The sequence below is a fragment of the Oncorhynchus gorbuscha genome, linkage group LG04 (assembly GCF_021184085.1).
Source record: "Oncorhynchus gorbuscha isolate QuinsamMale2020 ecotype Even-year linkage group LG04, OgorEven_v1.0, whole genome shotgun sequence".
Classification (NCBI taxonomy): Eukaryota; Metazoa; Chordata; class Actinopteri; order Salmoniformes; family Salmonidae; genus Oncorhynchus; species Oncorhynchus gorbuscha.
This window is the reverse complement of record NC_060176.1, coordinates 19674705-19700765: the sequence shown is the minus strand read 5'-3', so window position 1 is coordinate 19700765 and position 26061 is coordinate 19674705. Positions and strand designations below refer to the sequence as shown.

The following is a 26061-nucleotide window of genomic DNA, read 5'->3' as shown; positions in this document are numbered from 1 at the left end:
CCACAGGCTTCATACATAGGCAGCTGACAAGGTGACACAACAAGGCTCTTGGTAAACAAATTCCTTAGCCACAGCGGCAGTGACATTTCACCTCCGTCCTCCAGACGCAGGCAGGTGCACACAAATACACACACACACACAGCCAGGCATACGCACGCACCCATGCACACACACACACACACACACACACACACACACACACACACACACACACACACACACACACACACACACACACACACACACACACACACACACACACACACACACACACACACACACACACACACACACACACACACACACACACACACACACACACATCCACAAGCAGAGGGCATAGTTATTCAGCGCAGTCCTGGCTCCTGACAGCTCCACAGCACTGTGAGAGTCAGTCTTAGACACAGGGCATTCTGACACTACAATATTCACTGTCGTAGTACTGCTCCACAACAGACAGGTCCCAATCAGCGTGTTCAGTGACACCCACATACACACCTATACGCAGGCACACACAAACACATTAACATCTCACTCTGCTTGCGATCACTAAAGTTGAATTCACTCGGTTCAATAGAATGTACCCCCGTATCCACATCTAGTAGAATGCAACACATAGCCTACACATTCCGTGTCGATGTTCCCTTCCTGTTCAGCTGACCCTGGTCAATGGAACACGACCCTAAACAGAAATACCTAAACCTGTAATAACCGGATCCCTTTAATAACCTGGGCTGTTAAACACAAAAAGGGCTTCAATGAGACCACAGCTTCCATCTCCCTCCAGCTCCTGATACAATAACCCACACTGTTTAATAACCCTGGTTCATAACTGCTTCTCCAATAAAGGGGCGGCAGGTAGCCTAGTGGTTGGAACATTAGGCCAGTAACTGAAAGGACGCTGGATCAAATCTCAGAGCTGACAAGGTAAAAATCTGTTGTTCTGCCCCCGAACAAGGCAGTTAACCCACTGTTCCCTAGTAGGCTGTCATAAAATGTGTTCTTAACTGACTTGCCTAGTTAAATGTAAAAAAATAAAAAGACACAGTAGAACTCAAGTGTCAAGTGAACTGTGCTTAATAACATTGAACAGCACATAGGTTATCACCTACTAGGCCAATAGGCACCTTACACAGAGGTTAAATGACCCCTGCTTGATAACAGATGGCAGAGCTGCCAGTACTACTGTTCATTAGAAGATGTTAGGTGCACATGTCCAGAGATATGGTAAAGCCTCTTTGTCGAACACGGCGTAAAGGAACAGCCATGATAAGGGTGCACAGACATACATACACTGGAAGGCAAATTGTGGCGGTAATATTGACTTAACTGAGTAAACACACACAGGCAGTGTAGTTAGTGTTCTGTCTGGCTGAGTAGTGAGCTGCTTAAAAAGCTGTGGCAATAATGCCCCCATTGGGTGGTAAACAGTACTGCAGCTACAGACATGTTGGTCTTTACACGAATGGCCCACCTGAATATCTAACGAACAGGAAGTTCACAGATGCTGAGTGCCCTTTCACAACAGCTATTCTTTCAGTAAATGTTGTTGTTCAAACATGCCAACTGAAGCCTTTCTTCAAAGCGTTTCTAAATCACACTGCCCAAAACCTTTCAAATACGTCCAGGGGAACAGAAATAATAACCAACATCTGGAATACTTTGAGAAATGTCATAGTATTTTAGACATGGTAAGCTTAACACTGCTCGGAATTAGCCCTCACGACACATAGGGAATCTATTCTAAAGCTGAGCCTTTCCTCCCCTCCTGAAAGAGGAGACACAAAATGGAGAGGATTATGTAGGTCTCTGAGCCTTGAATAATGGGGTCACTCGTGACATTTACCAATTTAACACTGTCTCCCCATATCTGGGCTACAGTCATCACAGAGTGAAAGCCATCTCTGTCTGTGAGAGATATATGAGGTGCAGATAGCTAGTGGAGCAGACAGGAGCTCAGGTTGCTTATTTTCAGCAACGTAATAAATCAAGATGCACCACACTTCCTTTCTCCTGACTCTGTCTGTCTATCTCTCTTTCTCCCTCTCTCTCTTGTCGTTTATGCTCTCTCCATCTTCTTCTCTCCACAGACAGGGCGGGCGGGTGCTTTATCAGCGGGAGCTGGTCTCATATCCCGTCAATAAGCTGTTAATGGGCTCTGACAGGCAGATAATGGGGGGCCAGTTGCAGAGGAGCTGCCTGGGAGATAAGGACAAGCCTAACCTTCCTCCACCACCTGCCTGAGAGAGAAGAGAGAGAACACAACCTGGGATGAGTATGAGTATAAGGAGCGAGCAAATTCATCCCAGCAGGAGAGGGGGTGGGGTGGATTTGAGTTTGTGCAGCTTAATCCAAATGACTGGGGTTAAGGTGAGCCTATACGCTATGCATACGAGCCCAGCTAAATTGATCAGAAAGCAAAACTGTATTATTGTAGGGGTGGCAAAGGTTTGGGTTCTAATCCCTCAGATAGACAAGTGTTTGACACCTACTGGCCCTGGTAATAACCAAAGTCATGTCTGGGAGGGCAGAGTCCTTGCTCAAATCTCAGGCTGCAATTTTGTTCTGCCTTATGAAGGGGTCGGGCAGCAGTGGATGTCTACATTAATGCAGGGGGTTAAGAGGTTAAAGGCTCAGTGGCTGGGGCTGTGTGTCTGGATGTTAACCTGAGCCCATCTCCTCCTGAGACATAGTGATCTCACTCAGAGCCCGGTAACCATGGCAACACCTGACCCCGCCTCTCCTGAGACACTTTGACCTCACTCAGGGCCCGGTAACCATGGAAACACCTGACCCCACCTCTCCTGAGACACAGTGACCTCACTCAGGGCCCTGTAACCATAGAAGCACCCGGTAACTGTGGTAACAACCTGTAGGTAAGTGTCTCCTCTCTCTGTGTGTCAGGCAAGGAAGCTTCTTACTCAGTCCCAGGAAATGGTGCTGCTTTCCAGGCACAGATCAGAACGGTGGTGGTGGGTCATTCATCCTGTTCATCACAGCCCACTAAACACAAAGATATTTGGCTCCAGGCCCCAGCAGCCCCCAGGCCCAGCTCAGCGCTCACTACGCAGAACTGCAATCTCCACACGTTACCCACATCAATGTTTAAGCGATCCCACAAGATAGCTTTTTTAGGACTTGTTCAAATAATCATGAGGTGCTTGATGGGTAATGCACTCTGTTTAAATGGCTAGGCTACAGTGCAGAGTGAGCGGGGAGAGAGAGGGAGGGGCGAGCAGCTCAGTGCAGGAGCCAGCCTGCTAGTAGACTGACTGGGCATTATGCATGCATCGCAGCGGAAGCAATCTTTGTCGAGCCTGTCCTCGATTGTTTTTAAAAGGATACTTCACTGGCCACAATCAAATTAGCAAGAACATCACTGATACGGGGTAATAACCCGAAATTGAATTTCTGTGCGGGCCAAAGAGTCCCCTCTCTACAGAATCAATTGCTGTGAAGAGAAAAGGAGGACAGGGAGGGGGCATTCCTAGTTAGCAGACCTCAAAGGGTACAGCAGAGATGCGGGCGTGAGCAGGCTATTTACACGCTTCAGGGCCTTGCCATAACGTCTGCCGCTCTCTGACTGCCACACTAGATGTGATCTATTCAATTATGCTAATGAATTAGAATTTCCTTCCAGCTCTCATCATTAAAACTGAATCCGGGTCAGCTTGCCATTTTAGCATTTGCATGAATACAATTTCCCTTTTAACGTGGAGATGCAAAGAGCGAGCAGGTGGGCGCCAGCAGCAGCAAATGGCAGAGGCCTGGCAGGCTGGTGGCAGTGCTGACAGAACAGAGAGCATGACAACAAGCAATTAGCCAGACAGCATCCTGTTAATGCTTCTGCTTTACACTACTGGCTCTACTGCCTCTCAGCTGCTAATGCTGCATATGGAGCCTGGATGCTAGGCCTACTTACTGTGCTGGTGCTACTGCTGGTGCTTGCCTGTTACCTCAGAACAACCCCACTGAGAGTACTACTACTAGTCTAGTGCAATTCAGGGTTATTAACGGCCTCCAACTCAATCATCAAGTTTGCAGATGACAGTGGTAGGCTTGATAACCAACAATGACGCCCTCGGCGTGTGGTTCAGGAAAAGAACCTCTCACTCAATGTCAGCAAAACAAAAGATATGATCGTGGACTTCAGGAAACAGCAAAGGGAGCACCCAAGTTTTAAGTTCCTCGGTGTATATATCACTGACAAACTGAAATGGTACATGCACACAGACAGTGTAGTGAAGAAGGCACAACAGCGCCTCCTTCACTATCTATTCTATACTATCTTTTGCATCTTAGCAGCTCTGTCACTGTTAGATATTAGGTTTTGTTGTGGAATTGTTAGATATTAGCTGTTAAGATACTGCGTCACTGTCGGATCTAGAAGCATAAGCATTCCGCTACACTCGCAATAACATCTGCTAACCATGTGTATGTGACCAATAAAAGTTGATTTTATTTGTATTAAAAGTACACTAAGTATAGCAAACATTAGGGACACCTTGTTTTCCAAATCGTCGGGGCATTGACTCTACAAGGTGTTGAAAGCGGCCCACAGGGATACTGGCCCATGTTGACTCCAATGTGTCAAGTTGGCTGGATGTCCTTTGGGTGGTGGACCATTCTTGATACACACGGGAAACCCAGCAGCATTGCAGTTCTTGACACAAACCGGTGCGCCTGGCACCTACTACCATATCCTGTTCAAAGGCACTTACATTTTGTGTCTTTCCCATTCACACTCTGAATGGCACACATACACAATATATTTCTCAACTGTCTAAAGGCTTAAAAATCCTTCTTTAATCAGTCTCCCCCCTTCATCTACACTGATTGAAGTGGATTTAACAAGTGACATCACTAAGGGATCATAGCTTTCACCTGGTCAGTTTATGTAATAATAATAATATATGCCATTTAGCAGACGCTTTTATCCAAAGCGACTTACAGTCATGTGTGCATACATTCTACGTATGGGTGGTCCCGGGGATCGAACCCACTACCCTGGCATTACAAGCGCCATGCTCTACCAACTGAGCTACAGAATGTCATGTATACCCAGTGTATATGTATACTGAAACAAAGAAGCCTGTCACCGCCACATAAAGCAACAATTCCACTGGGGACGAGTACGTACCTCTGCAGAAGAACTGACAACAGCTGTGCTAAGCAACATTTTCTTATTTTACGCACCAAGACAATGTTACACACCAACAGCTTAGATGGGGACTACCTCTGTACTCAACTAGAGGTTGTCTTGGGAGAGTGCAGTGGCAATGTGGCAGCCTCAGAGTGTAATCCTGTGTGGAGATAGGGGTATTTAATGGTGCAGCCTCAGAGTGTAATCCTGTGTGGAGATAGGGGTATTTAATGGTGCAGCATAAGAGTGACACTGATACGGTTATTTAATGGTGGAGTAGAGGAGAGACACTGTAGAAGACAAGTGGGATTAGCAAGGACCTATAATCCTAATCAGAGACCTACTGGAGACAACAGGCCCAGAGGACCACAGGTCTCACACACAGATACAGACACACACACATCAGCACCTCCACACGTGCACACCCACTCACTATTTCCACATGACAGACTTTCAAAGCACATGACTTAGTGTATGAACTAAAACATGCTGTACAGTGTTACCTAATACTGTAAATCCTTAATTCAACAGTAAATTCCAGTAAGTAAATAAAGGACAATCATATAGTTTGTGAGGCAAAAACATGAACTAAAACTTAAAGAGATCAGTCCGAGACGCCTCCTTCCTTCCCTCCCTCCCAGTGAGACGGCCCGATGCAGCCGCCACAGCCACTAATGAGCAGGCCAGAGACCCATTAAGCTGGAACAGTACTAGGCCCCAATGAAGCCCTGCTCCTAGCTCTCTCACTCTCAGAGTCTCCGTCTGGCTGCTGACTCCAGCACACTGCCCTGAGCACTACAACAAACCTGCTGCCTAGTGCCCAGGCTACACCAACCACAACTCCCCCTTCTTACTGGAACATGAGAGGCTGACTCCCCCACCACACTCTCTGACTCACTGGAGAAAAACTACACTCTTTGCAAGTCTCTTCTCAGGCAGGACCTCACCCTACTAACTACCCCAGGGCTCCCAACCAATTTTCCTGTCCGTTAAGTCACAACATTCTAAATGTTCCTATTCTGTAAGGTTTTCATTGTCTTTACTTTTTTTTGCACTGTTAAGGATATTCATTTGAGCTGTTGTTTTGTCTTCCTTGTAATTTATTTAAAGGGAATGACTAAAACCCCTGTTGAGCGTCTTGTTTAGATGGCGGTGGAATTACACTTGGTGGTAGCTTTGATCTCTGGGTAATGGTGGGCTGTGGAGGGGGACAGGAGGATACCACCCACCGAGAGCTTGCACAGCAAGCAGAGTGGGCAGCAGGAGGGACAGCATGGTCTTCCTGAGGGTCTCGGCAGCACGGGTCAGCCTCGTCAGACACAGCACTGTGGAAACAAACACAGAGACAAGAAATCATCAAAAGAAAGACAGGGGAGTGCAAACAGCTACCGCTCATGTCAACTAAATCTAATGTCAACATTAAACCAGCGGTTGTGCTGTGGGAAATCCTGCAAGAGAGAGGGAAAGAGAGAGAGCGAGAGAGAGAGAGAGAGAGAGAGAGAGAGAGAGAGAGAGAGAGAGAGAGAGAGAGAGAGAGAGAGAGAGAGAGAGAGAGAGAGAGAGAGAGAGAGAGAGAGAGAGAGAGAGAGAGAGAGAGAGAGAGAGAGAGAGAGAGAGAGAGAGAGAGAGAGAGAGAGAGAGAGAGAGAGGGAAAGAGAGAGAGAGAGAAATAAAAGACAGAGGGGAGAGTGAGGGAGAGAGAGAAAGGCAGAGAGAGAGAGAGAGAGAGAGGAAGAGAGAGCTAGATTGTGACCTGTTGCCACAAGAAAAGTGCAACCATTGAAGAACAAACACCATTGTAAACACAACCCATTTTATTTTCTCCTTTGTACTTGAACTATTTGCACATAATATGACATTTGAAATGTGTTTATTCTTTTGGAACTTTTGTGAGTGTAATGTTGGCAATGTTAACATATGTTTCCCGTGCCAATAAAGCCCTTAAATTGAAATTGAATTGATAGAGAGGGACAGATAGGGAGAGAGATAGGGAAGAGCGAGAGAGAGAGTGAGTGAGTGAGTGAGTGAGTGAGTGAGTGAGTGAGTGAGTGAGTGAGTGAGTGAGTGAGTGAGTGAGAGAGAGAGAGAGAGAGAGAGAGAGAGAGAGAGAGAGAGAGAGAGAGAGAGAGAGAGAGAGAGTAAGAGAGAGAGTAAGAGTAAGAGAGCAGTACACAGTACTAGGCATTTATTTAAGGTCATTAAAGCTGAGTGAAGGGAACTTCCATTCTGACAGGAAACAACCGAGTTATTCGTCTAGTGGCTTCAGGACGCCCACCAGTGGGAAAACATTAGAAGTCTACTGACTCCTACCACACAAAACTGTCTCCGTCTTCCACCACTCTAATAGTGGGAGACGGCAGAGACACTGTGTGTGTGTGTGTGTGTGTGTCAGGGTTTCCGTTAGCCAGTAATAGCTGGCTTTTGGCCTTAAAAAAATAGAAAAGCCAACAAAATATATATTTTTTTATTTCTTCATCTTTGAAATGCAAGAGAAAGGCCATCATATAATACTGCAGTTTAGGAGCAATTTAGATTTTGTCCACTAGATGGCAGACGTGTGCGTGCAAAATTTCAGAATGATCCAGTTCAGTCAAAACTGTTCGCTGCTCTGGCTCCCCAATGGTGGAACAAACTCCCTCACGACGCCAGGACAGCGGAGTCAATCACCACCTTCCGGAGACACCTGAAACCCCACCTCTTTAAGGAATACCTAGGATAGGATAAAGTAATCCTTCTCACCCCCCCCCCCTTAAAATATTTAGATGCACTATTGTAAAGTGGTTGTTCCACTGGATGTCATAAGGTGAATGCACCAATTTGTAAGTCGCTCTGGATAAGAGCGTCTGCTAAATGACTTAAATGTAATGTAATGTAAATGTAATCCAGTGAAGCATTGCAATACTGGACAATATTTTGTTTCAATTCCGCCAAATTGGTCAATTGATGATATGGTAATACAACCTTTAAGTTTACACACTCCCAGGAATGTCATACATGATGGAGCATTAGCTTTTACAGTTCACTAACTTTCACACATCTAGATGGCCGGGCAGAGTGGGTATATTTAGTATTTTATTAGGAACCCCATTAGCTGATGCTAAAGCAGCAGCTACTCTTCCTGGAGCCAGAGACAGCAGAGGTTCAAACTGTAGAACCCAGTTCCTACATTTGAATATAAAACTTGATTTTATCAAACAAAACTACACTACATTTTATCTCTGGGACCCTATGGATGAAAAATCAGAGCAAGATTACTGAATGTAAGTACATTATTTACCTTCAGAGGTGAATGTATCAAACTAGTTGCCGTGATAAAAGTTGTTGTTATTGTGCACTTTCCTCAAACAATAGCATGGTATTTTTTAACTGTAATAGCTACTGTAAATTGGACAGTGAAGTTAGATTAACAAGAATGTAAGCTTTCTGCCCATATAAATGTTTGTTACTTACAACGTCATGCTAATCACATTAGCGCACGTTAGCTCAACCGTCCCGGTATGGGGACACCCGTTGTTATAACGTTTTGTCTTTGGACAATCATCTCCTCCTCCAGTTTAGATGGACGTCATATTCTATTTGTGTCACCGATTCTCATATAGGCCCATGATATGGACAACGTCACTTTTATTGATCTGTTTGTCGGTGTCAGCAGAGTCGGCTACCCTGTAATTTGTCGTATTAAAAAAGATTCTGCTAATGTCTCCAGTCATATACATTAAAGTGTAGAAGAAATGCATAAAATGTTTTTTTTTTCCCCATGCAATGAAATAAGAAACGTATCGGATATACCCTATAGCCCACGCCTCTAAGCTATACGAGCTCAGCCGTGATTAACCTGTATTTTTTGCAAACAGGGATTTAAATTATATTATTATCCTAAATTATGACTATCCAATCTACTCATCACATTTCAAATATAGTAAGATATTTTACATAAGTTTGCAAATGCATTGATGCATGGAATGCTTTATTATAAAGGTGCAGTTTTATGGTGAAAATATGCTTCCCCAAACTTGAAACTCAAGCGCAGTCTATGCATAGGCTTGGGATTTGGCGGTTCGTTAGTCGTGTTGTTGGCTGAGGAAAAGTACACGTGGACAGTAATTCTAACATCTTCAAAGTGTGCGGTAAGAAGGACACACGTCATTGCATCCTCCACTTGCATGTTCTGTTAAGATTCAATTCCGTAATCTAAATGTGATTTCTGTCATTCTGAGCACCGTGGGTGGACGCCCTAATCAGGTTACGCACCCAATGCATATGGGTCAGGTAAATGTCTCAAAAGTCCAGTAAATTAAAATGCTGCAGGTCAAATGTCCGGGGCCACGTTTTCACAACGGAAACCCAGGATTTTGTGTGTGTGTGCACTAACAATGACCCACATAAAAATGGGTAAGGAAAATTAGAATAAACACTATAAATGACAGAAGGGGCACAACAATCATGTGAATATATACTGTACATAGACGGGACGGGTGGACACTGACCAACTAGTGAAATACTCCCATAAAGCCCCAGAAAGTACATGCAATATTAAAATGAAATACTATAATAGCACAGACCTCACAGACTGGACAATACTGATTATGATTAAAAGGATACTGTCTACAAAAATTGAATTATGTGTATAGTTATTCTATTGCATATTGTGCCAGGTAAACAGAGATCTGTTTCCGCTCTGTTATTTAACTCCTCATTTCCCTTTGGCATATACTATATCCTGTACTGTATTCTCCCTCAATACTCATGCCCTCTCCTGCCCGCTATTCTATCTCCCTCCCTTCCTGAATCCTGACACAGCTAGCATACCCTGCTGACAATCCCCAGAGAGAGAGAGAGAGGCTGTGAGGGGAGACTAAGGACTATAAGGGGTAATGCCAACTGGGTTCAACATGACGGCATGGTATCAGGTGGCTTGTGGGTAGGCAGGCTACAACATAAGCAGACGGCACAAAAGGGAATGGCACACTAAGAGGTATGGTTAATGCAGCCTTCACCTATGGTGACCAGATGTGTCTGTCCACAAAGATGAAAAGTACTGCTATTAACAACGTTACTGAGATAGAACAAAACGAATCCCCACCAAATACTCCATCATAACCAATGTAAACATAGCCTACCTCTTACAGTTAGAGAGCTAAATGCATTTGTAATACATTAATTACAAACAGTTTCCAACTATCCAGGTTTGTGCATTGCCAAATGTTCCGATTCACATCAACACTGCTATGGTCATCAGCTTCCTTCCTTGGCTTAGATGAAAACCTATGATGAAAGACTTTCCATGATGTCTCCAGATGAGCTCAGCAGAAAGACAGGATGTGGGAAGCAAGGTAACTTCCACACAAAGCTACTTCCATAATAGGACTGTTCCCTGGACCCTGGCTGTCTGTCAGTCTCTCTCTGGTCTGGACAGCTGTCCAGCAGGCAGCAGCAGCCAGCCCATAATTAATTTAGCACACTAGGACTAGGGAGCTCACCATCTAGAAATATTTGTCCTGATCACTGGCTTCAAGTTATTCATGGCAAGGCTGATGCATTGTATGTGTCATAACATACACTCATGGCATGCATAGAAAACATTACAACAAACAGATGACATACCTAAGAGCTTTTCATAGTCACAAGTAAAATTTCCTGACACACTGTTCAGTTCCTGTATAATTCAGCCCATATGAACTCAGACATTCTGGAGTATGACTGGTACGCAGTGTGAAAGACACTGTCTGTCGAGGCTGTCTGGTATTCCCATTTTTTGTATTGAATTACTCAACGTTATTTCCCTTCCCCCTGTCTACCTTCTACACCAGGACTGGTAAATCCCCCTTTTCCTCTCTCCCTGCACTACCCAGCTTATTTTGGCCAGCTTAATGTCAGAGGTCAGACAGATCAAACTCATTTGACCACACCTGCAGCATGAGACATGCATAAGGCAGGAATTATTTCAGCACACTAACGAGTGCAATAAATCTGCACTCTATCTTCACTCAGCAGATCCATTTACATTTGTTGTGGATATATAGGTTGTGGTATCACATACACAAATGGTATTACCTAAACTTAAGGTGTTTGCTGGAAAAGTCTGATATTGCTCATAATTTTCCCTCCATTTTAAGTATCAAGTATTTCTCGTCTTTCCCCAACGTCATTTCCTCTGTAGCCAGCTTAGTATCAAAGATTATCGTATCTCTCCAGGATGCTGTACCTGCCAAGAAAGCCCAGCTGCTCTGCTCTGACAGTCATATGATAGACATCATCAGACCAGTGGTTTTGAAGCCCAGTCCTCTAACGCAGCATTGAACCACTGGTCTGATGATAACTCTACCCTCAAGGAGAAATGAAAAGCAAAGCCTTATATAGAAGTTTAGACATTGAGATATGGGTAAAGAAATTATAATTGCATTGTAACCCTCCGTAAAACAACAATGACATTACATCGGCTTGGTGAATGAACTTTTATTTGATAAAACCGATTCTAAGTGGGAAAAAAGTGACAAAGTAAAAGTACAAATTGTTGCTACAGGGAAATGAATGATAGGGTAGGTACAGTATGTCATTGTTTGGGAGTCACTGAAAGTCCTAGACATCCAGGCAGATTGTGTCATTCTTGGTGGTGGTTACCTGTCATACTCTAGAACAGTGGTTCCCAAACCTTTTCACTCAGGCAGAATGGGGGAACACCCCTATTTGATCTGGACATTTCTAACAAGTTATACATAGCTCTCTAAGGTCTGCAATGACTGACATAAGAGGAAAACTGCTGATGCACTACCCAATTTCGAAATTGCACCTTGCATTTTCTACTATTAAAACAATCAGGAGTAAGTTGAAAGCCGGACTAAGTTCATGAAACGCAACACAGTTTAAGAAGCTCTGTTCTAGAAGACCTTTATCATGTGTTATAATCCCCCAGGTTGTTTTCCCTATGTTGCCCTGGGCCTGAACCTTTTCCCCCCTCCCATCTGTGTGATGGGGTAATGCTGCTGTGTGTTCCACGTTCCAACCACAACGGTCCCAACAAATAGGAGACCAGCCACTGGGCACAGATGTCAAATCAAATTTGATCAGTCACATGCTCCGAATACAACAGGTGTAGTAGACCTTACAGTGAGCCCCTAACCAACAATGCAGTTTAAAAAAAAATACAGATAAGAATAAGAGATAAACGTAACAAGTAATTAAAGAGCAGCAGTAAAAGAACAATAGCGAGACTATATAGAGGGGGGCACCGATACAGAGTCAATGTGCGGGGGCACCGGTTAGTCGAGGTAGTATGTACATGTAGGTAGTAGAGATGAAACGGTATGAAAATTTCATTTCACGGTTATAGTGACCAAAATTATCACGGTTATCAGTATTATCCAGGTGTTGTTCAAATGTGCTGGAAATTGTCAAAAAGTACTGATGCACACACACTGAAATCCTTTCACCAAGTTTTATACTGAAATCCAACAAACAACAAATACAATTATTAGCACTATGCACTTTTTGTGTGCATAAACATTAAAATAATAACATAAACATTAAAGATGGCACCATGTGGCCATGAGAGGTAAAAGTTTCCCTAGTGCAGCTTCAAATGAACACAACCTTAAATAAGTGTCAGGACCCGGTTACGAACCCAGGTCTCCGGAGTGAGAAACAGTCACTAAACCAACTGAGCCACGAATAGTCAACAGAACCCAGAAGACACAGCAGTACTTGAGACGGTGTATTTAATGAAGTAAAAAGTGAAGTTCTTCAGGAAAACATGTAACTCCACAACCTCAAAAGGAATTCCAAAAGAACAAAGGCAATCCTCCAAGACAAAAAGGCAAATCCACAAGGTGGAAGGCACAGCACAAAAAGCCTCAAAAGATACTCAAAAACAAACAAACAAGAACAAAAAACAGAACTCCACAAGAGAGTCCACCGGGATCAACAAGAGCTCACAGAGTACTAGGGCTGGGTGCTAACATACAAACACAGAGCAAAGAACTGAGTAAAACAAAGGGTTTAAATACAATCAGGGGAAACGAGGCACAGGTGCAAATAATAATAATGGGGATCAAGGGAAAACAAAAGGTCAAAAGGCACAATGGGGGCATCTAGTGACCAAAAACCGGAACAACCCTGGCCAAATCCTGACAGTAAGTAAATCAAATAAACAAACAGCAACTAAAATTAGCAGCACTCACTTTGTAGTGAGGCACGGCAACCTTCCTCAGCCCCAGAAAGTCAGGCCTCTCAACAATTTGAAATGGCATCATGTCCTTTGCGATGTGATATGAAAGTGAGGTCTTGAGCATTTTTTTGATGTGGGTGCATAAGCAGCCTGCCTTTTAAATGCTTGATCGAGTGTGTCACAACTGTAGATGAGGAGCGACCAGTAGCATCGCTGGGTTTGCCTGCTGCACGCCCACTCTGTAAACAAGGGAATAGCAAATGTATTATTATTAATTATTATTAATAATAATTATAATTATTCACTTACACACACACAGTCTATGTTCTGTGTTGCATTGAGTATATGCAATGACCCCAGGCATAAATATGAGTCTTAAGAAGGCAGTGATAGTAATTGCAACAAGCCCAACAATTGACATAAATAGAGGAGTCTTGAATAGGAGTCTATAGTGTTTCTCCTGTTGGAACACTTTAAACACTAAGTCGACGTCTATCGGATTTGAATTGAACATAATATTTTGCTAGGGTGACTAAACTACATAACGTGGTATCGTGTGCACTGGGCGAAGAGTCCGCAGACTCACACTGCATACATCAGCAGAATAACGTGTTTTTACAAGAGTAGGTAACACTGAAAGCTTCAGTTTACATTATAGACAAGCTATGAGCAAGTTAAACAGACAAACCATGACATTTTCCCCCATTCCAAAGTCCCCACATCATGCATTGAGCTAAAAGTGAACTTACCTTGCATTCACTATAAAGTAGTGCGTGGTGGTCACGAAGCTGACTCAAGAGATTTGAAGTGTTGCACACTTTAGCAGTGATTTTTTTTGCATGTTCTGCAGACAGGGTGACCATCTTCAATTAAGTTTCCCTCAGCACTCTTGTAAAACCCAAAATATGACCACACTTCCGATTTGGTCCTCTTAGAAGGCTGAAAAAACTCCAGAGCGCTGTCAATGCCCTCTGCTGTGTTTTCACACAAAACTATTATTTCAATTTCAATTGGTAATACTAATCGCTGGGAATTTTACTGTGGTTTATCGTGAAACCGGTAACTGTTTCATTCCTAGTAGGTAGAGTTATTAAAGTGACTATGCATAGATGACAACAGAGTAGCAGTGGTGTAAAGAGAGAGAGGCGGGGGCGATGCAAATAGTCTAGGTAATTGACTAAATGTTCAGACGTCTTATGGCTTGGGGGTAGAAGCTGTTTAGAAGCCTCTTGGACCTAGACTTGGCGCTCTGGTACCACTTGCCGTGCGGTAGCAGAGACAACAGTCTATGACTAGGGTGGCTGGAGTAGACAAATTTTAGAGCCTTCCTCTGACACCACATGGTATAGAGGTCCTGGATGGTAGGAAGCTTGGCCCCAGTGATGTACTGGGCCACTCGTACTACCCTTTGTTGTGCCTTACGGTCGGAGGACGAGCAGTTGCCATACCAGGCAGTGATGCAACCAGTGATGCTCTCGATGGTGCAGCTATGGAACCTTTTAAGGATCTCAGGACCCATGGCAAATCTTTTTAGTTTCCTGAGGGGGATACGGATTTGTCGTGCCCTCTTCACGACTGTCTTGGTGTTTTTGGACCATTCTAGTTTGTTGGTGATGTGGACACCAAGGAACTTGAAGCTCTCAACCTGCTCCACTACAGCCCTGTCGATGAGAATGGGGCATGCTCGGTCCTCCTTTTCCTGTCGTCCACAATCATCTCCTTAGTCTTGGTTAAGTTGAGGGATAGGTTGTTATTCTGGCACCACACGACCTGGTCTCTGACCTCCTCCCTATAGGCTGTCTCATTGTTGTCTGTGATCAGGCCTACTACTGTTGTGTTGTCTGCAAACTTAATGATGGTGTTGGAGTCGTGCCTGACCATGCAGTCGTGGGAGAACAGGGAGTACAGGAGGGGCCTGAGCACGCACCCCTGTGGAGCTCCAGTGTTGAGGATCAGTGTGGTAGATGTGTTGCTACCTACTCTCAGCACCTGGGGGCGGCCCGTCAGGAAGTCCAGGATCCAATTGCAGAGGGAGGTGTTTAGTCCCAGGGTCCTTAGCTTAGTGATGAGCTTTGAGGGTACTATGGTGTTGAACGCTGAGCTGTAGTCAATGAATAGCATTTGAGAGAGCTTTGTACACGTCTCTGTGTGGGGGGGTACAGGTGATCTAGAATTTTTTTCCCTCTGGTTGCACATTTAACATGTTGATAGCAATCTGGTAGAACTGATTTAAGTTTCCCTTAATTAAAGCGTCTGGCCACTACGAGCGCCGCCTCTGGGTGATTGGTTTTCTGTTTGCTTATTTCCTTATACAGCTGACTTAGTGCGGTCTTAGTGCCAGCATCTGTCTTTGGTGGTAAATAAACAGCCACGAAAAGTATAGCTGTAAACTCTCTAGACAAGTAGTGTGGCCTGCAATTTATCACAATATACTCTACTTCAGGCGAGCAAAATCTAGAGACTTCCTTAGATTTCGTGCACCAGCTGTTGTTAACAAATATACACAGACCGCCCCCCTCGTCTGCTATTCTGTCTTGCCGGTGCAGCATATATCCCACTAGCTGAATATCCATGTCGTCATTCAGCCACGATTCCATGAAACATATGATATTAGTTTTTGATGTCCTGTTGGTAGGATATTTGTGATCGTACCTCGTCTAATTTATTGTCCAATGATTGCACGTTGGCGAGTAGTATTTACGGTAACGGCAGCTTTCCCAGTCGCCTTCTCCAGGCCCTCTGTCCTCTGTACCTCTGTACCTGCATCGCTTCCTCTTGCAAATAACGGGGATGTCAGTCCTGTGGTGTGTTTGGAGAAAATCTTGTGCGTCGTCTCTGTTGTAGAAAAACTCTTTGTCTAATCCGAGGTGAGTGATCGCTGTCCTGAAATCCAGAAGCTCTTTTTTGCCGTAAGATACGGTTGCAGAAACATTATGTACAAAGTAAGTTACAAATAATGCGAAAAAACCCACATATAATAGCACAATTGGTTGGGTGCCCGTAAAACTGCTGCCATTTCTTCTGGCGCCAGTTTCAAGCTTTACAGTCTATAATTAAGTTTGGAGCACTGGGTGCTCCTCAGAAGAGGAAGGGGAGGTCCATCCTACTCAGTGAATTTCAGATAAATAAAAATAGTGAAACATGAAAAAGTTATTATTTTTTAGATACAACTATACTAAATATATTCAAGTTACCAAATTACTGATGAAAAACACAATGAAGGTCTACAATAGCCTCATAAGCACTCTCAGGGGTAGCACCACGGTGTAGTCGTAGGACAGCTATTTCCTCCTACTCTGGGTACATTGACTTCAGTACAAAACATAGGAGGCTTAAGGTTCTCACCACCTTCTATAGACTTACAGTACAAAGTAGAGGTCGACCGATTAATCGGAATGGCCAATTAATTAGGGCCGATTTCAAGTTTTCATAAGAATCGGAAATCTGTATTTTTGGACACCGATTTGGCCGATTAATTTTTTTTTACACCTTTATTTAACTAGGCAAGTCAGTTAAGAACACATTCTTATTTTCAATGACGGACTAGGAACAGTGGGTTAACTGCCTGTTCAGGGGCAGAACAACAGATTTTTACCTTGTCAGCTCCGGGATTCAATCTTGCAACCTTACAGTTAACTAGTCCAACTCTCTAACTACCTGCCTCTCATTGCACTCCACGAGGAGCCTGCCTGTTACACGAATGCAGTATGGAGCCAAGGTAAGTTGCTAGCTAGCATTAAACTTATCTTATAAAAAACAATCAATCAATCATAATCACTAGTTAACAACACATGGATGATGATATTACTAGTTTATCTAGCGTGTCCTTCATTGCATATAATCGATGCAATGCAGGGGGATGATTTAACAAAAGCGCATTTGTGAAAAAAGCACAATCGTGCATGACTGTACCTAACCATAAACACCAATGCCTTTCTTAAAATCAATACACATAAGTATATATTTTTTAACCTGCATATTTAGCTAAAAGAAATCCAGGTTAGCAGGCAATATTAGCCAGGTGAAATTGTGTCACTTCTCTTGCGTTCATTGCACGCAGAGTCAGGGTATATGCAACAGTTTGGGCAGCCTGGCTCATTGCGAACTAATTTGCCAGATTATTACGTAATTATGACATAACATTGAAGGTTGTGCAATGTAACAGGAATATTTAGACTTATGGATGCCACCCGTTAGATAAAATACCAAACAGTTCCGTATTTCACTGAAATAATAAACGTTTTGTTTTCTAAATGAGAGTTTCCGGATTCGACCATATTAATGACCAAAGGCTCGTATTTCAGTGTGTTATTATGTTATAATTAAGTCTATTATTTGATATTTGATAGAGCAGTCTGACTGGGCGATGGTAGGCAGCAGCAGGCGTTCATTCAAACAGCACTTTCGTGTGTTTTGCCAGCAGCTCTTCGCAATGCTTATGACATCAGGCTTATCAACTCCCGAAGTTAGGCTGGTGTAACCGATGTGAAATGGCTAGTTAGTTAGCGGGGTACGCGCTAATAGCGTTTCAATCGTCACTCGCTCTGAGACTTGGAGTAGTTGTTCCCTTGCTCTGCAAGGATCGCGTGTTATGCAGGTGAATGAGGACCCAAAAGCGACTTGGCGAAAACAGAGTCTTTAATCCAGTAAAGTAAATATACAATCATAAAGCACAATTCCACTCGTAATGACGAGAACAGACTGGAGACTCGATCATGAACTGCAGGTTGCCTCGGGAAGGCACTTGAACGTAGCAGACTCAGACACCTGCTCACCACGCAGCATCTGAGGGAAACACGACACGACAGGGCGATACACAGACACAGCACGGTGAACAATAGACAAGGATCCGACAGGGCAGAAACGGAAAACAAGGGGAGAAATAGGGACTCTAATCAGGGAAAAAGATAGGGAACAGGTGTGGGAAGACTAAATGATTGATTAGGGGAATAGGAACAGCTGGGAGCAGGAACGGAACGATAGAGAGAAGAGAGAGAGGAAGGGAGAGAGAAAAAGGGGAACGAACCTAAAAAGACCAGCAGGGGAAAACGAACAGAGGGAAAAGCAAAATGACAAGACAATATAAGACAAAACATGACAGTACCCCCCACTCACCGAGCGCCTCCTGGCGCACTCGAGGAGGAATCCTGGCGGCAACGGAGGAAATCATCAATAAGTGAACGGTCCAGCACGTCCCGAGACGGAACCCAACTCCTCTCCTCAGGACCGTAACCCTCCCAATCCACTAAGTATTGGTGACCCCGTCCCCGAGAACGCATGTCCATGATCCTACGTACCTTGTAAATAGGTGCGCTCTCGACAAGGACGGGAGGGGGGAGGGAAGACGAACGGGGGTGCGAAGAAAGGGCTTGACACAGGAGACATGGAAGACAGGATGGACGCGACGAAGATGTCGCGGAAGAAGCAGTCGCACAGCGACAGGATTGACGACCTGGGAGACACGGAACGGACCAATGAACCGCGGAGTCAACTTACGAGAAGCTGTCGTAAGAGGAAGGTTGCGAGTGGAAAGCCACACTCTCTGGCCGCAACAATACCTTGGACTCTTAATCCTACGTTTATTGGCGGCTCTCACAGTCTGTGCCCTGTAACGGCAAAGTGCAGACCTCACCCTCCACCAGGTGCGCTCACAACGTTGGACAAACGCTTGAGCGGAGGGAACGCTGGACTCGGCAAGCTGGGATGAGAACAGAGGAGGCTGGTAACCCAGACTACTCTGAAACGGAGATAACCCGGTAGCAGACGAAGGAAGCGAGTTGTGAGCGTATTCTGCCCAGGGGAGCTGTTCTGCCCAAGACGCAGGGTTTCTGAAAGAAAGGCTGCGTAGTATGCGACCAATCGTCTGATTGGCCCTCTCTGCTTGACCGTTAGACTGGGGATGAAACCCGGAAGAGAGACTGACGGACGCACCAATCAAACGACAGAACTCCCTCCAAAACTGTGACGTGAATTGCGGGCCTCTGTCTGAAACGGCGTCTAACGGGAGGCCATGAATTCTGAACACATTCTCGATGATGATTTGTGCCGTCTCCTTAGCGGAAGGAAGTTTAGCGAGGGGAATGAAATGTGCCGCCTTAGAGAACCTATCGACAACCGTAAGAATCACAGTCTTCCCCGCAGACAAAGGCAGACCGGTAATGAAGTCTAGGGCGATGTGAGACCATGGTCGAGAAGGAATGGGGAGCGGTCTGAGACGACCGGCAGGAGGAGAGTTACCTGACTTAGTCTGCGCGCAGTCCGAACAAGCAGCCACGAAACGGCGCGTGTCACGCTCCTGAGTCGGCCACCAAAAGCGCTGGCGAATAGACGCAAGAGTGCCTCGAACACCGGGATGACCAGCTAACTTGGCAGAGTGAGCCCACTGAAGAACAGCCAAACGAGTGGAAACAGGAACGAAAAGAAGGTTACTAGGACAAGCGCGCGGCGACGCAGTGTGCGTGAGTGCTTGCTTAACCTGTCTTTCAATTCCCCAGACTGTCAACCCGACAACACGCCCATAAGGAAGAATCCCCTCGGGATCAGTAGAAGCCACAGAAGAACTAAAAAGACGGGATAAGGCATCAGGCTTGGTGTTCTTGCTACCCGGACGGTAAGAAATCACAAACTCGAAACGAGCGAAAAACAACGCCCAACGAGCTTGACGAGCATTAAGTCGTTTGGCAGAACGGATGTACTCAAGGTTCTTATGGTCTGTCCAAACGACAAAGGAACGGTCGCCCCCTCCAACCACTGTCGCCATTCGCCTAGGGCTAAGCGGATGGCGAGCAGTTCGCGGTTACCCACATCATAGTTGCGTTCAGATGGCGACAGGCGATGAGAAAAATAAGCGCAAGGATGAACCTTATCGTCAGACTGGAAGCGCTGGGATAGAATGGCTCCCACGCCTACCTCTGAAGCGTCAACCTCGACAATGAATTGTCTAGTGACGTCAGGAGTAACGAGGATAGGGGCGGACGTAAAACGTTCTTTTAGAAGATCAAAAGCTCCCTGGGCGGAACCGGACCACTTAAAACACGTCTTGACAGAAGTAAGAGCTGTGAGAGGGGCAGCAACTTGACCGAAATTACGAATGAAACGCCGATAGAAATTAGCGAAACCTAGAAAGCGCTGCAACTCGACACGTGACCTTGGAACGGGCCAATCACTGACAGCTTGGACCTTAGCGGAATCCATCTGAATGCCTTCAGCGGAAATAACGGAACCGAGAAAAGTAACGGAGGAGACATGAAAAGAGCACTTCTCAGCCTTCACGTAGAGACAATTCTCTAAAAGGCGCTGTAGAACACGTCGAACGTGCTGAACATGAATCTCGAGTGACGGTGAAAAAAATCAGGATATCGTCAAGATAGACAAAAACAAAGATGTTCAGCATGTCTCTCAGAACATCATTAACTAATGCCTGAAAAACAGCTGGCGCATTGGCGAGACCAAACGGCAGAACCCGGTACTCAAAATGCCCTAACGGAGTGTTAAACGCCGTTTTCCACTCGTCCCCCTCTCTGATGCGCACGAGATGGTAAGCGTTACGAAGGTCCAACTTAGTAAAGCACCTGGCTCCCTGCAGAATCTCGAAGGCTGATGACATAAGGGGAAACGGATAACGATTCTTAACCGTTATGTCATTCAGCCCTCGATAATCCACGCAGGGGCGCAGAGTACCGTCCTTCTTCTTAACAAAAAAAAACCCCGCCCCGGCCGGAGAGGAAGAAGGCACTATGGTACCGGCGTCAAGAGACACAGACAAATAATCCTCGAGAGCCTTACGTTCGGGAGCCGACAGAGAGTATAGTCTACCCCGAGGAGGAGTGGTCCCCGGAAGGAGATCAATACTACAATCATAGTATTGAGGAGGAGGAAGGGAGTTGGCTCGGGACCGACTGAAGACCGTGCGCAGATCATGATATTCCTCCGGCACTCCTGTCAAATCGCCAGGTTCCTCCTGAGAAGTGGGGACAGAAGAAACGGGAGGGATGGCAGACATTAAACACTTCACATGACAAGAAACGTTCCAGGATAGGATAGAATTACTAGACCAATTAATAGAAGGATTATGACATACTAGCCAGGGATGACCCAAAACAACAGGTGTAAAAGGTGAACGAAAAATCAAAAAAGAAATAGTCTCACTGTGGTTACCAGATACTGTGAGGGTTAAAGGTAGTGTCTCAAATCTGATACTGGGAAGATGACTACCATCTAAGGCGAACATGGGCGTAGGCTTGTCTAACTCTCTGAAAGGAATGTCATGTTTCCGAGCCCATGCTTCGTCCATGAAACAACCCTCAGCCCCAGAGTCTATCAAGGCACTGCATGTAGCACCCGAACCGGTCCAGCGTAGATGGACCGACAAAGTAGTACAGGATCTAGATGGAGAGACCTGAGTAGTAGCGCTCACCAGTAGCCCTCCGCTTACTGATGAGCTCTGGCTTTACTGGACATGAATTGACAAAATGTCCATCAAATCCGCAATAGAGGCACAGGCGGTTGGTGATCCTCCGTTCCCTCTCCTTAGTCGAGATGCGAATACCTCCCAGCTGCATGGGCTCAGTCTCTGAGCCAGAGGAGGGAGATGGTTGCGATGCGGAGCAGGGAAACACCGTTGACGCGAGCTCTCTACCACGAGCCTGGTGACGAAGATCTACCCGTCGTTCTATGCGGATGGCGAGAGCAATCAAAGAGTCCACACTTGAAGGAACCTCCCGGGAGAGAATCTCATCTTTAACCACTGCGTGGAGTCCCTCCAGAAAACGAGCGAGCAGCGCCGGCTCGTTCCACTCACTAGAGGCAGCAAGAGTGCGAAACTCAATAGAGTAATCCGTTATGGATCGATCACCTTGGCATAGGGAAGCCAGGGCCCTAGAAGCCTCCCTACCAAAAACTGAACGGTCAAAAACCCGAATCATCTCCTCTTTAAAGTTCTGGTAATTGTTAGAGCAATCAGCCCTTGCCTCCCAGATAGCTGTGCCCCACTCTCGAGCCCGGCCAGTAAGGAGTGAAATGACGTAAGCAACCCGAGCTCTCTCTCTAGAGTATGTGTTGGGTTGGAGAGAGAACACAATATCACACTGGGTGAGAAAGGAGCGGCACTCCGTGGGCTGCCCGGAGTAGCAAGGTGGGTTATTAACCCTAGGTTCCGGAGGCTCGGCAGGCCAGGAAGTAACAGGTGGCACGAGACGAAGACTCTGGAACTGTCCAGAGAGGTCGGAAACCTGAGCGACCAGGTTCTCCACGGCATGGCGAGCAGCAGACAATTCCTGCTCGTGTCTGCCGAGCATGGCTCCTTGGATCTCGACGGCAGTGTTACGAGCGTCTGTAGTCGCTGGGTCCATTCTTTGGTCGGATCCTTCTGTTATGCAGGTGAATGAGGACCCAAAAGCGACTTGGCGAAAACAGAGTCTTTAATCCAGTAAAGTAAATATACAATCATAAAGCACAATTCCACTCGTAATGACGAGAACAGACTGGAGACTCGATCATGAACTGCAGGTTGCCTCGGGAAGGCACTTGAACGTAGCAGACTCAGACACCTGCTCACCACGCAGCATCTGAGGGAAACACGACACGACAGGGCGATACACAGACACAGCACGGTGAACAATAGACAAGGATCCGACAGGGCAGAAACGGAAAACAAGGGGAGAAATAGGGACTCTAATCAGGGAAAAAGATAGGGAACAGGTGTGGGAAGACTAAATGATTGATTAGGGGAATAGGAACAGCTGGGAGCAGGAACGGAACGATAGAGAGAAGAGAGAGAGGAAGGGAGAGAGAAAAAGGGGAACGAACCTAAAAAGACCAGCAGGGGGAAAACGAACAGAGGGAAAAGCAAAATGACAAGACAATATAAGACAAAACATGACATCGCGGCTTTTGTGGAGCGATGGGTTACGCTGCTTCGAGGGTGGCTGTTATCGATGTGTTCCTGGTTCGAGCCCAGGTAGGGGCAAGGAGAGGGATGGAAGCTATACTGTTACACTGGCAATACTAAAGTGCCTATAAGAACATCCAATAGTCAAAGGTATATGAAATACAAATGGTATAGACAGAAATAGTCCTACAAATACTATAACTACAACCTAAAACCTCTTACTTTGGAATATTGAAGTCTCATGTTAAAAGAAACCACCAGCTTTCATATGTTCTCATGTTCTGAGCAAGGAATGTAAACGTTAGCTTTTTTACATGGCACATATTGCACTTTTACTTTCTTCTCTAACACTATGTTTTTGCATTATTCAAATTGAACATGTTTCATTATTTATTTGAGGCTAAATTGATTTTTATTGATGTATTATATTGAGTTAAAATAAGTGTTCATTCAGTATTGTTGTAATTGTCATTATTACAAATAAATAAATAGAAATCGTCCGATTAATCGGAATCGTCTTTTTTGGTCCTCCAATAATCGGTATCGGAATCGGCGTTGAGAAATCATAATTGGTCGACCTCTAGTACAGTTATTATGACAACTTGCGGAGGATGTCCTTCAACCTATCAGAGCTCTTGCAGCATGAACTGACCTGTTGTCTACTCAATCAAAGGATCAGAAAATGAATCTAGTACTGAAATCATAAGCTACCGCTAGCTAGCAGTGCAGTGAAAAAAATGTGGTGAGTAGTTGACTCAAAGAGAGCAATAAAGACAATAGTTGAACAGTTTTGACCAAATTAATTTCTTCAAAAATTAAGAAAGAGCATCAGAGAGAGATACCTATATTTCGTTGTATTTTTTGACCTTCACTTTCACTTACTTAGCTAGCTAATGCAGCTAGCTAATTTAGCCTACTCAAACACCTGGCTCTAACAGAGCAATGGTATTTATGTTACCTAGCTAGCTATGGCTATCCAACACTGGAACTCTTCCAAGTCAAGGTATGCTTTCGGTTTTGATCATTTATTACCACCAGGGCACGCTGGTGCAACTGCTAAATTTGCTGACTGTACAATGTACTGCAAGATTGTAGCGGGTTTACTAGTAGCTATGTTGACTATGATGTTAGCTAATATGGTGACAACGAAGTAGGCTGTGTGTAGCGGTTATGGTTTGGCTTGGAAAGGTTTTATTGCCTGGTCACAGACAGCTGTTGTGTTGTGCACGGAGGTCCACAAGCAAAGGGAAAAGATGAGATGAGGAAAGTGGGTAGATGCGAGAAGGAATTATACAATGAGAAAAGTAATGATGATGTTTGTATGTGGCTGCTATGAAAGTGAACTGTGTGTGCGGGTGATGAGAGGTGTACTCATAATGGAAGCAAGCAGAACGAACGGGGGATAAATCTACCTGAATTTGTCTGTTTCATTTAAGTAGAGATCTAGGTAAGTGCTTTGGTAAAATGTGATATACAAAACCGCCATTGGGACATTAACTTACTGAGACTTAAATCAAAGTTACTTAACAGTGTATTAATTGTTAATGAGTTTCTTAAACGAGTCTATTGTATTTTGTTCGAATAAGATACAGTAGTAGCCATATATCCAATCATGCTGCGTTTCTGCTTCATTCACTCCAGCTGTTGCTTACAGCTGCAAGCACAACGAAATGTTCGTGGCTCATTCTCAAAATCAACAGAAAATCGAAACGACGCGTTATTACATGGTTACTACACCACGTTTCACTTAATTTTCTCTGACTAATGTAAATAAAAAAATCGTGTGAAAACTTACCATGTTAGGGGAACGCAACTTATGAATCACCAACCATCAAGCGGCAGTGATTTGTTAGACAAAATAATCGCTAATAGTGTTCCCTTAAACCCTTTTGACTTGACAAAGTAATAGTTCGGCTACAGGAATTGAAAAACCTTACATTCAGCAGGATTCATTCGATTCTAAGAAACCACTCCCATACGGTGCTTTGTCCAGTATGATGTCACGCGTAAGACAAAAGTGTTTGCCCCCCGACCCCCACCACTGGGTAATGTTAACCCTTTATTTAAATGTTGTATTATTTAACCTTTATTTAACCCAAGCATACAGTATATTAAACACCTGTGGTGTTCGTCAATTTTCATATTCTATAATATTTTGTACATCTAAAATTCTTCATACACAATTATATCGTTTTGAATATACTAAGGCTAATAATAATACGTGTGATACCTTGATTACACATTTTTGTCTGGTGAAGGGTCATATGCTTTGATGAAAATAACATACTGGATAGGCAATAGTGTTGTATGAACTCGATGACATTGTTGCCATTTTCAATAAATGTCACTACAACAAAGAGAGCTGGTTTTACACTGCAAGAATATTCCATCTTTGTCCCAGACATGTAGGCTGGATAGCTGTGTTGGAAAGAACATCCTGAACCAATGCATTCAGCAGGAAAAGTAATCTTGGTATTGTGAGACATTAAGGTTTCCTGCTTTTCTCCTCAACAGCTCCTCTGTTATTATTACGTTTTGATACTCCATGAACACATTAGACACTATCGCTTCAAAGGATGTTATTTCGCTACACCCGCAATAAAATCAGCTAAATATGTGTATGTGACCAATTAAATGTGATATGATTTGATTTTGATTTGATGGGCTCTGCTGATCTCAGCTGTGTGAGAAATTATGCTGGATGCAAATAATGAACCCTTCTGCGCCTAAATGAATAACACAATCTTACATCTGAATCCTGTCTGACTCCTGATGCTTCACACCCTCCTGACAAGACCTTGGAGTCCATCACCTTACAAATGGTTACTTTCGTTTTCAATATCACATTTAATTGTTATTTCCTAA

General features: G+C 44.6%; 1 protein-coding gene across 4 annotated transcripts in view; it reads right to left on the bottom strand.

Moving 5' to 3' along the window:
* Nucleotides 1–25179, bottom strand: part of LOC124033808 (CD276 antigen-like) — an 80598-nt gene extending 55419 nt beyond the window's left edge. For 2 of the 4 annotated variants that reach the window (XM_046346151.1, XM_046346152.1), the window contains exons 1-2: nt 25134–25179; nt 6373–6468 (exon numbers count right to left, since the gene is read on the bottom strand). In XM_046346151.1, the coding sequence (XP_046202107.1) occupies nt 6373–6468; nt 25134–25149 (112 nt within the window). In that variant the 5' untranslated portion in view covers nt 25150–25179. The other 2 variants (XM_046346150.1, XM_046346153.1) reach the window with 2 other exon arrangements.
* Between the last annotated feature and the right edge of the window lie 882 nt (nt 25180–26061).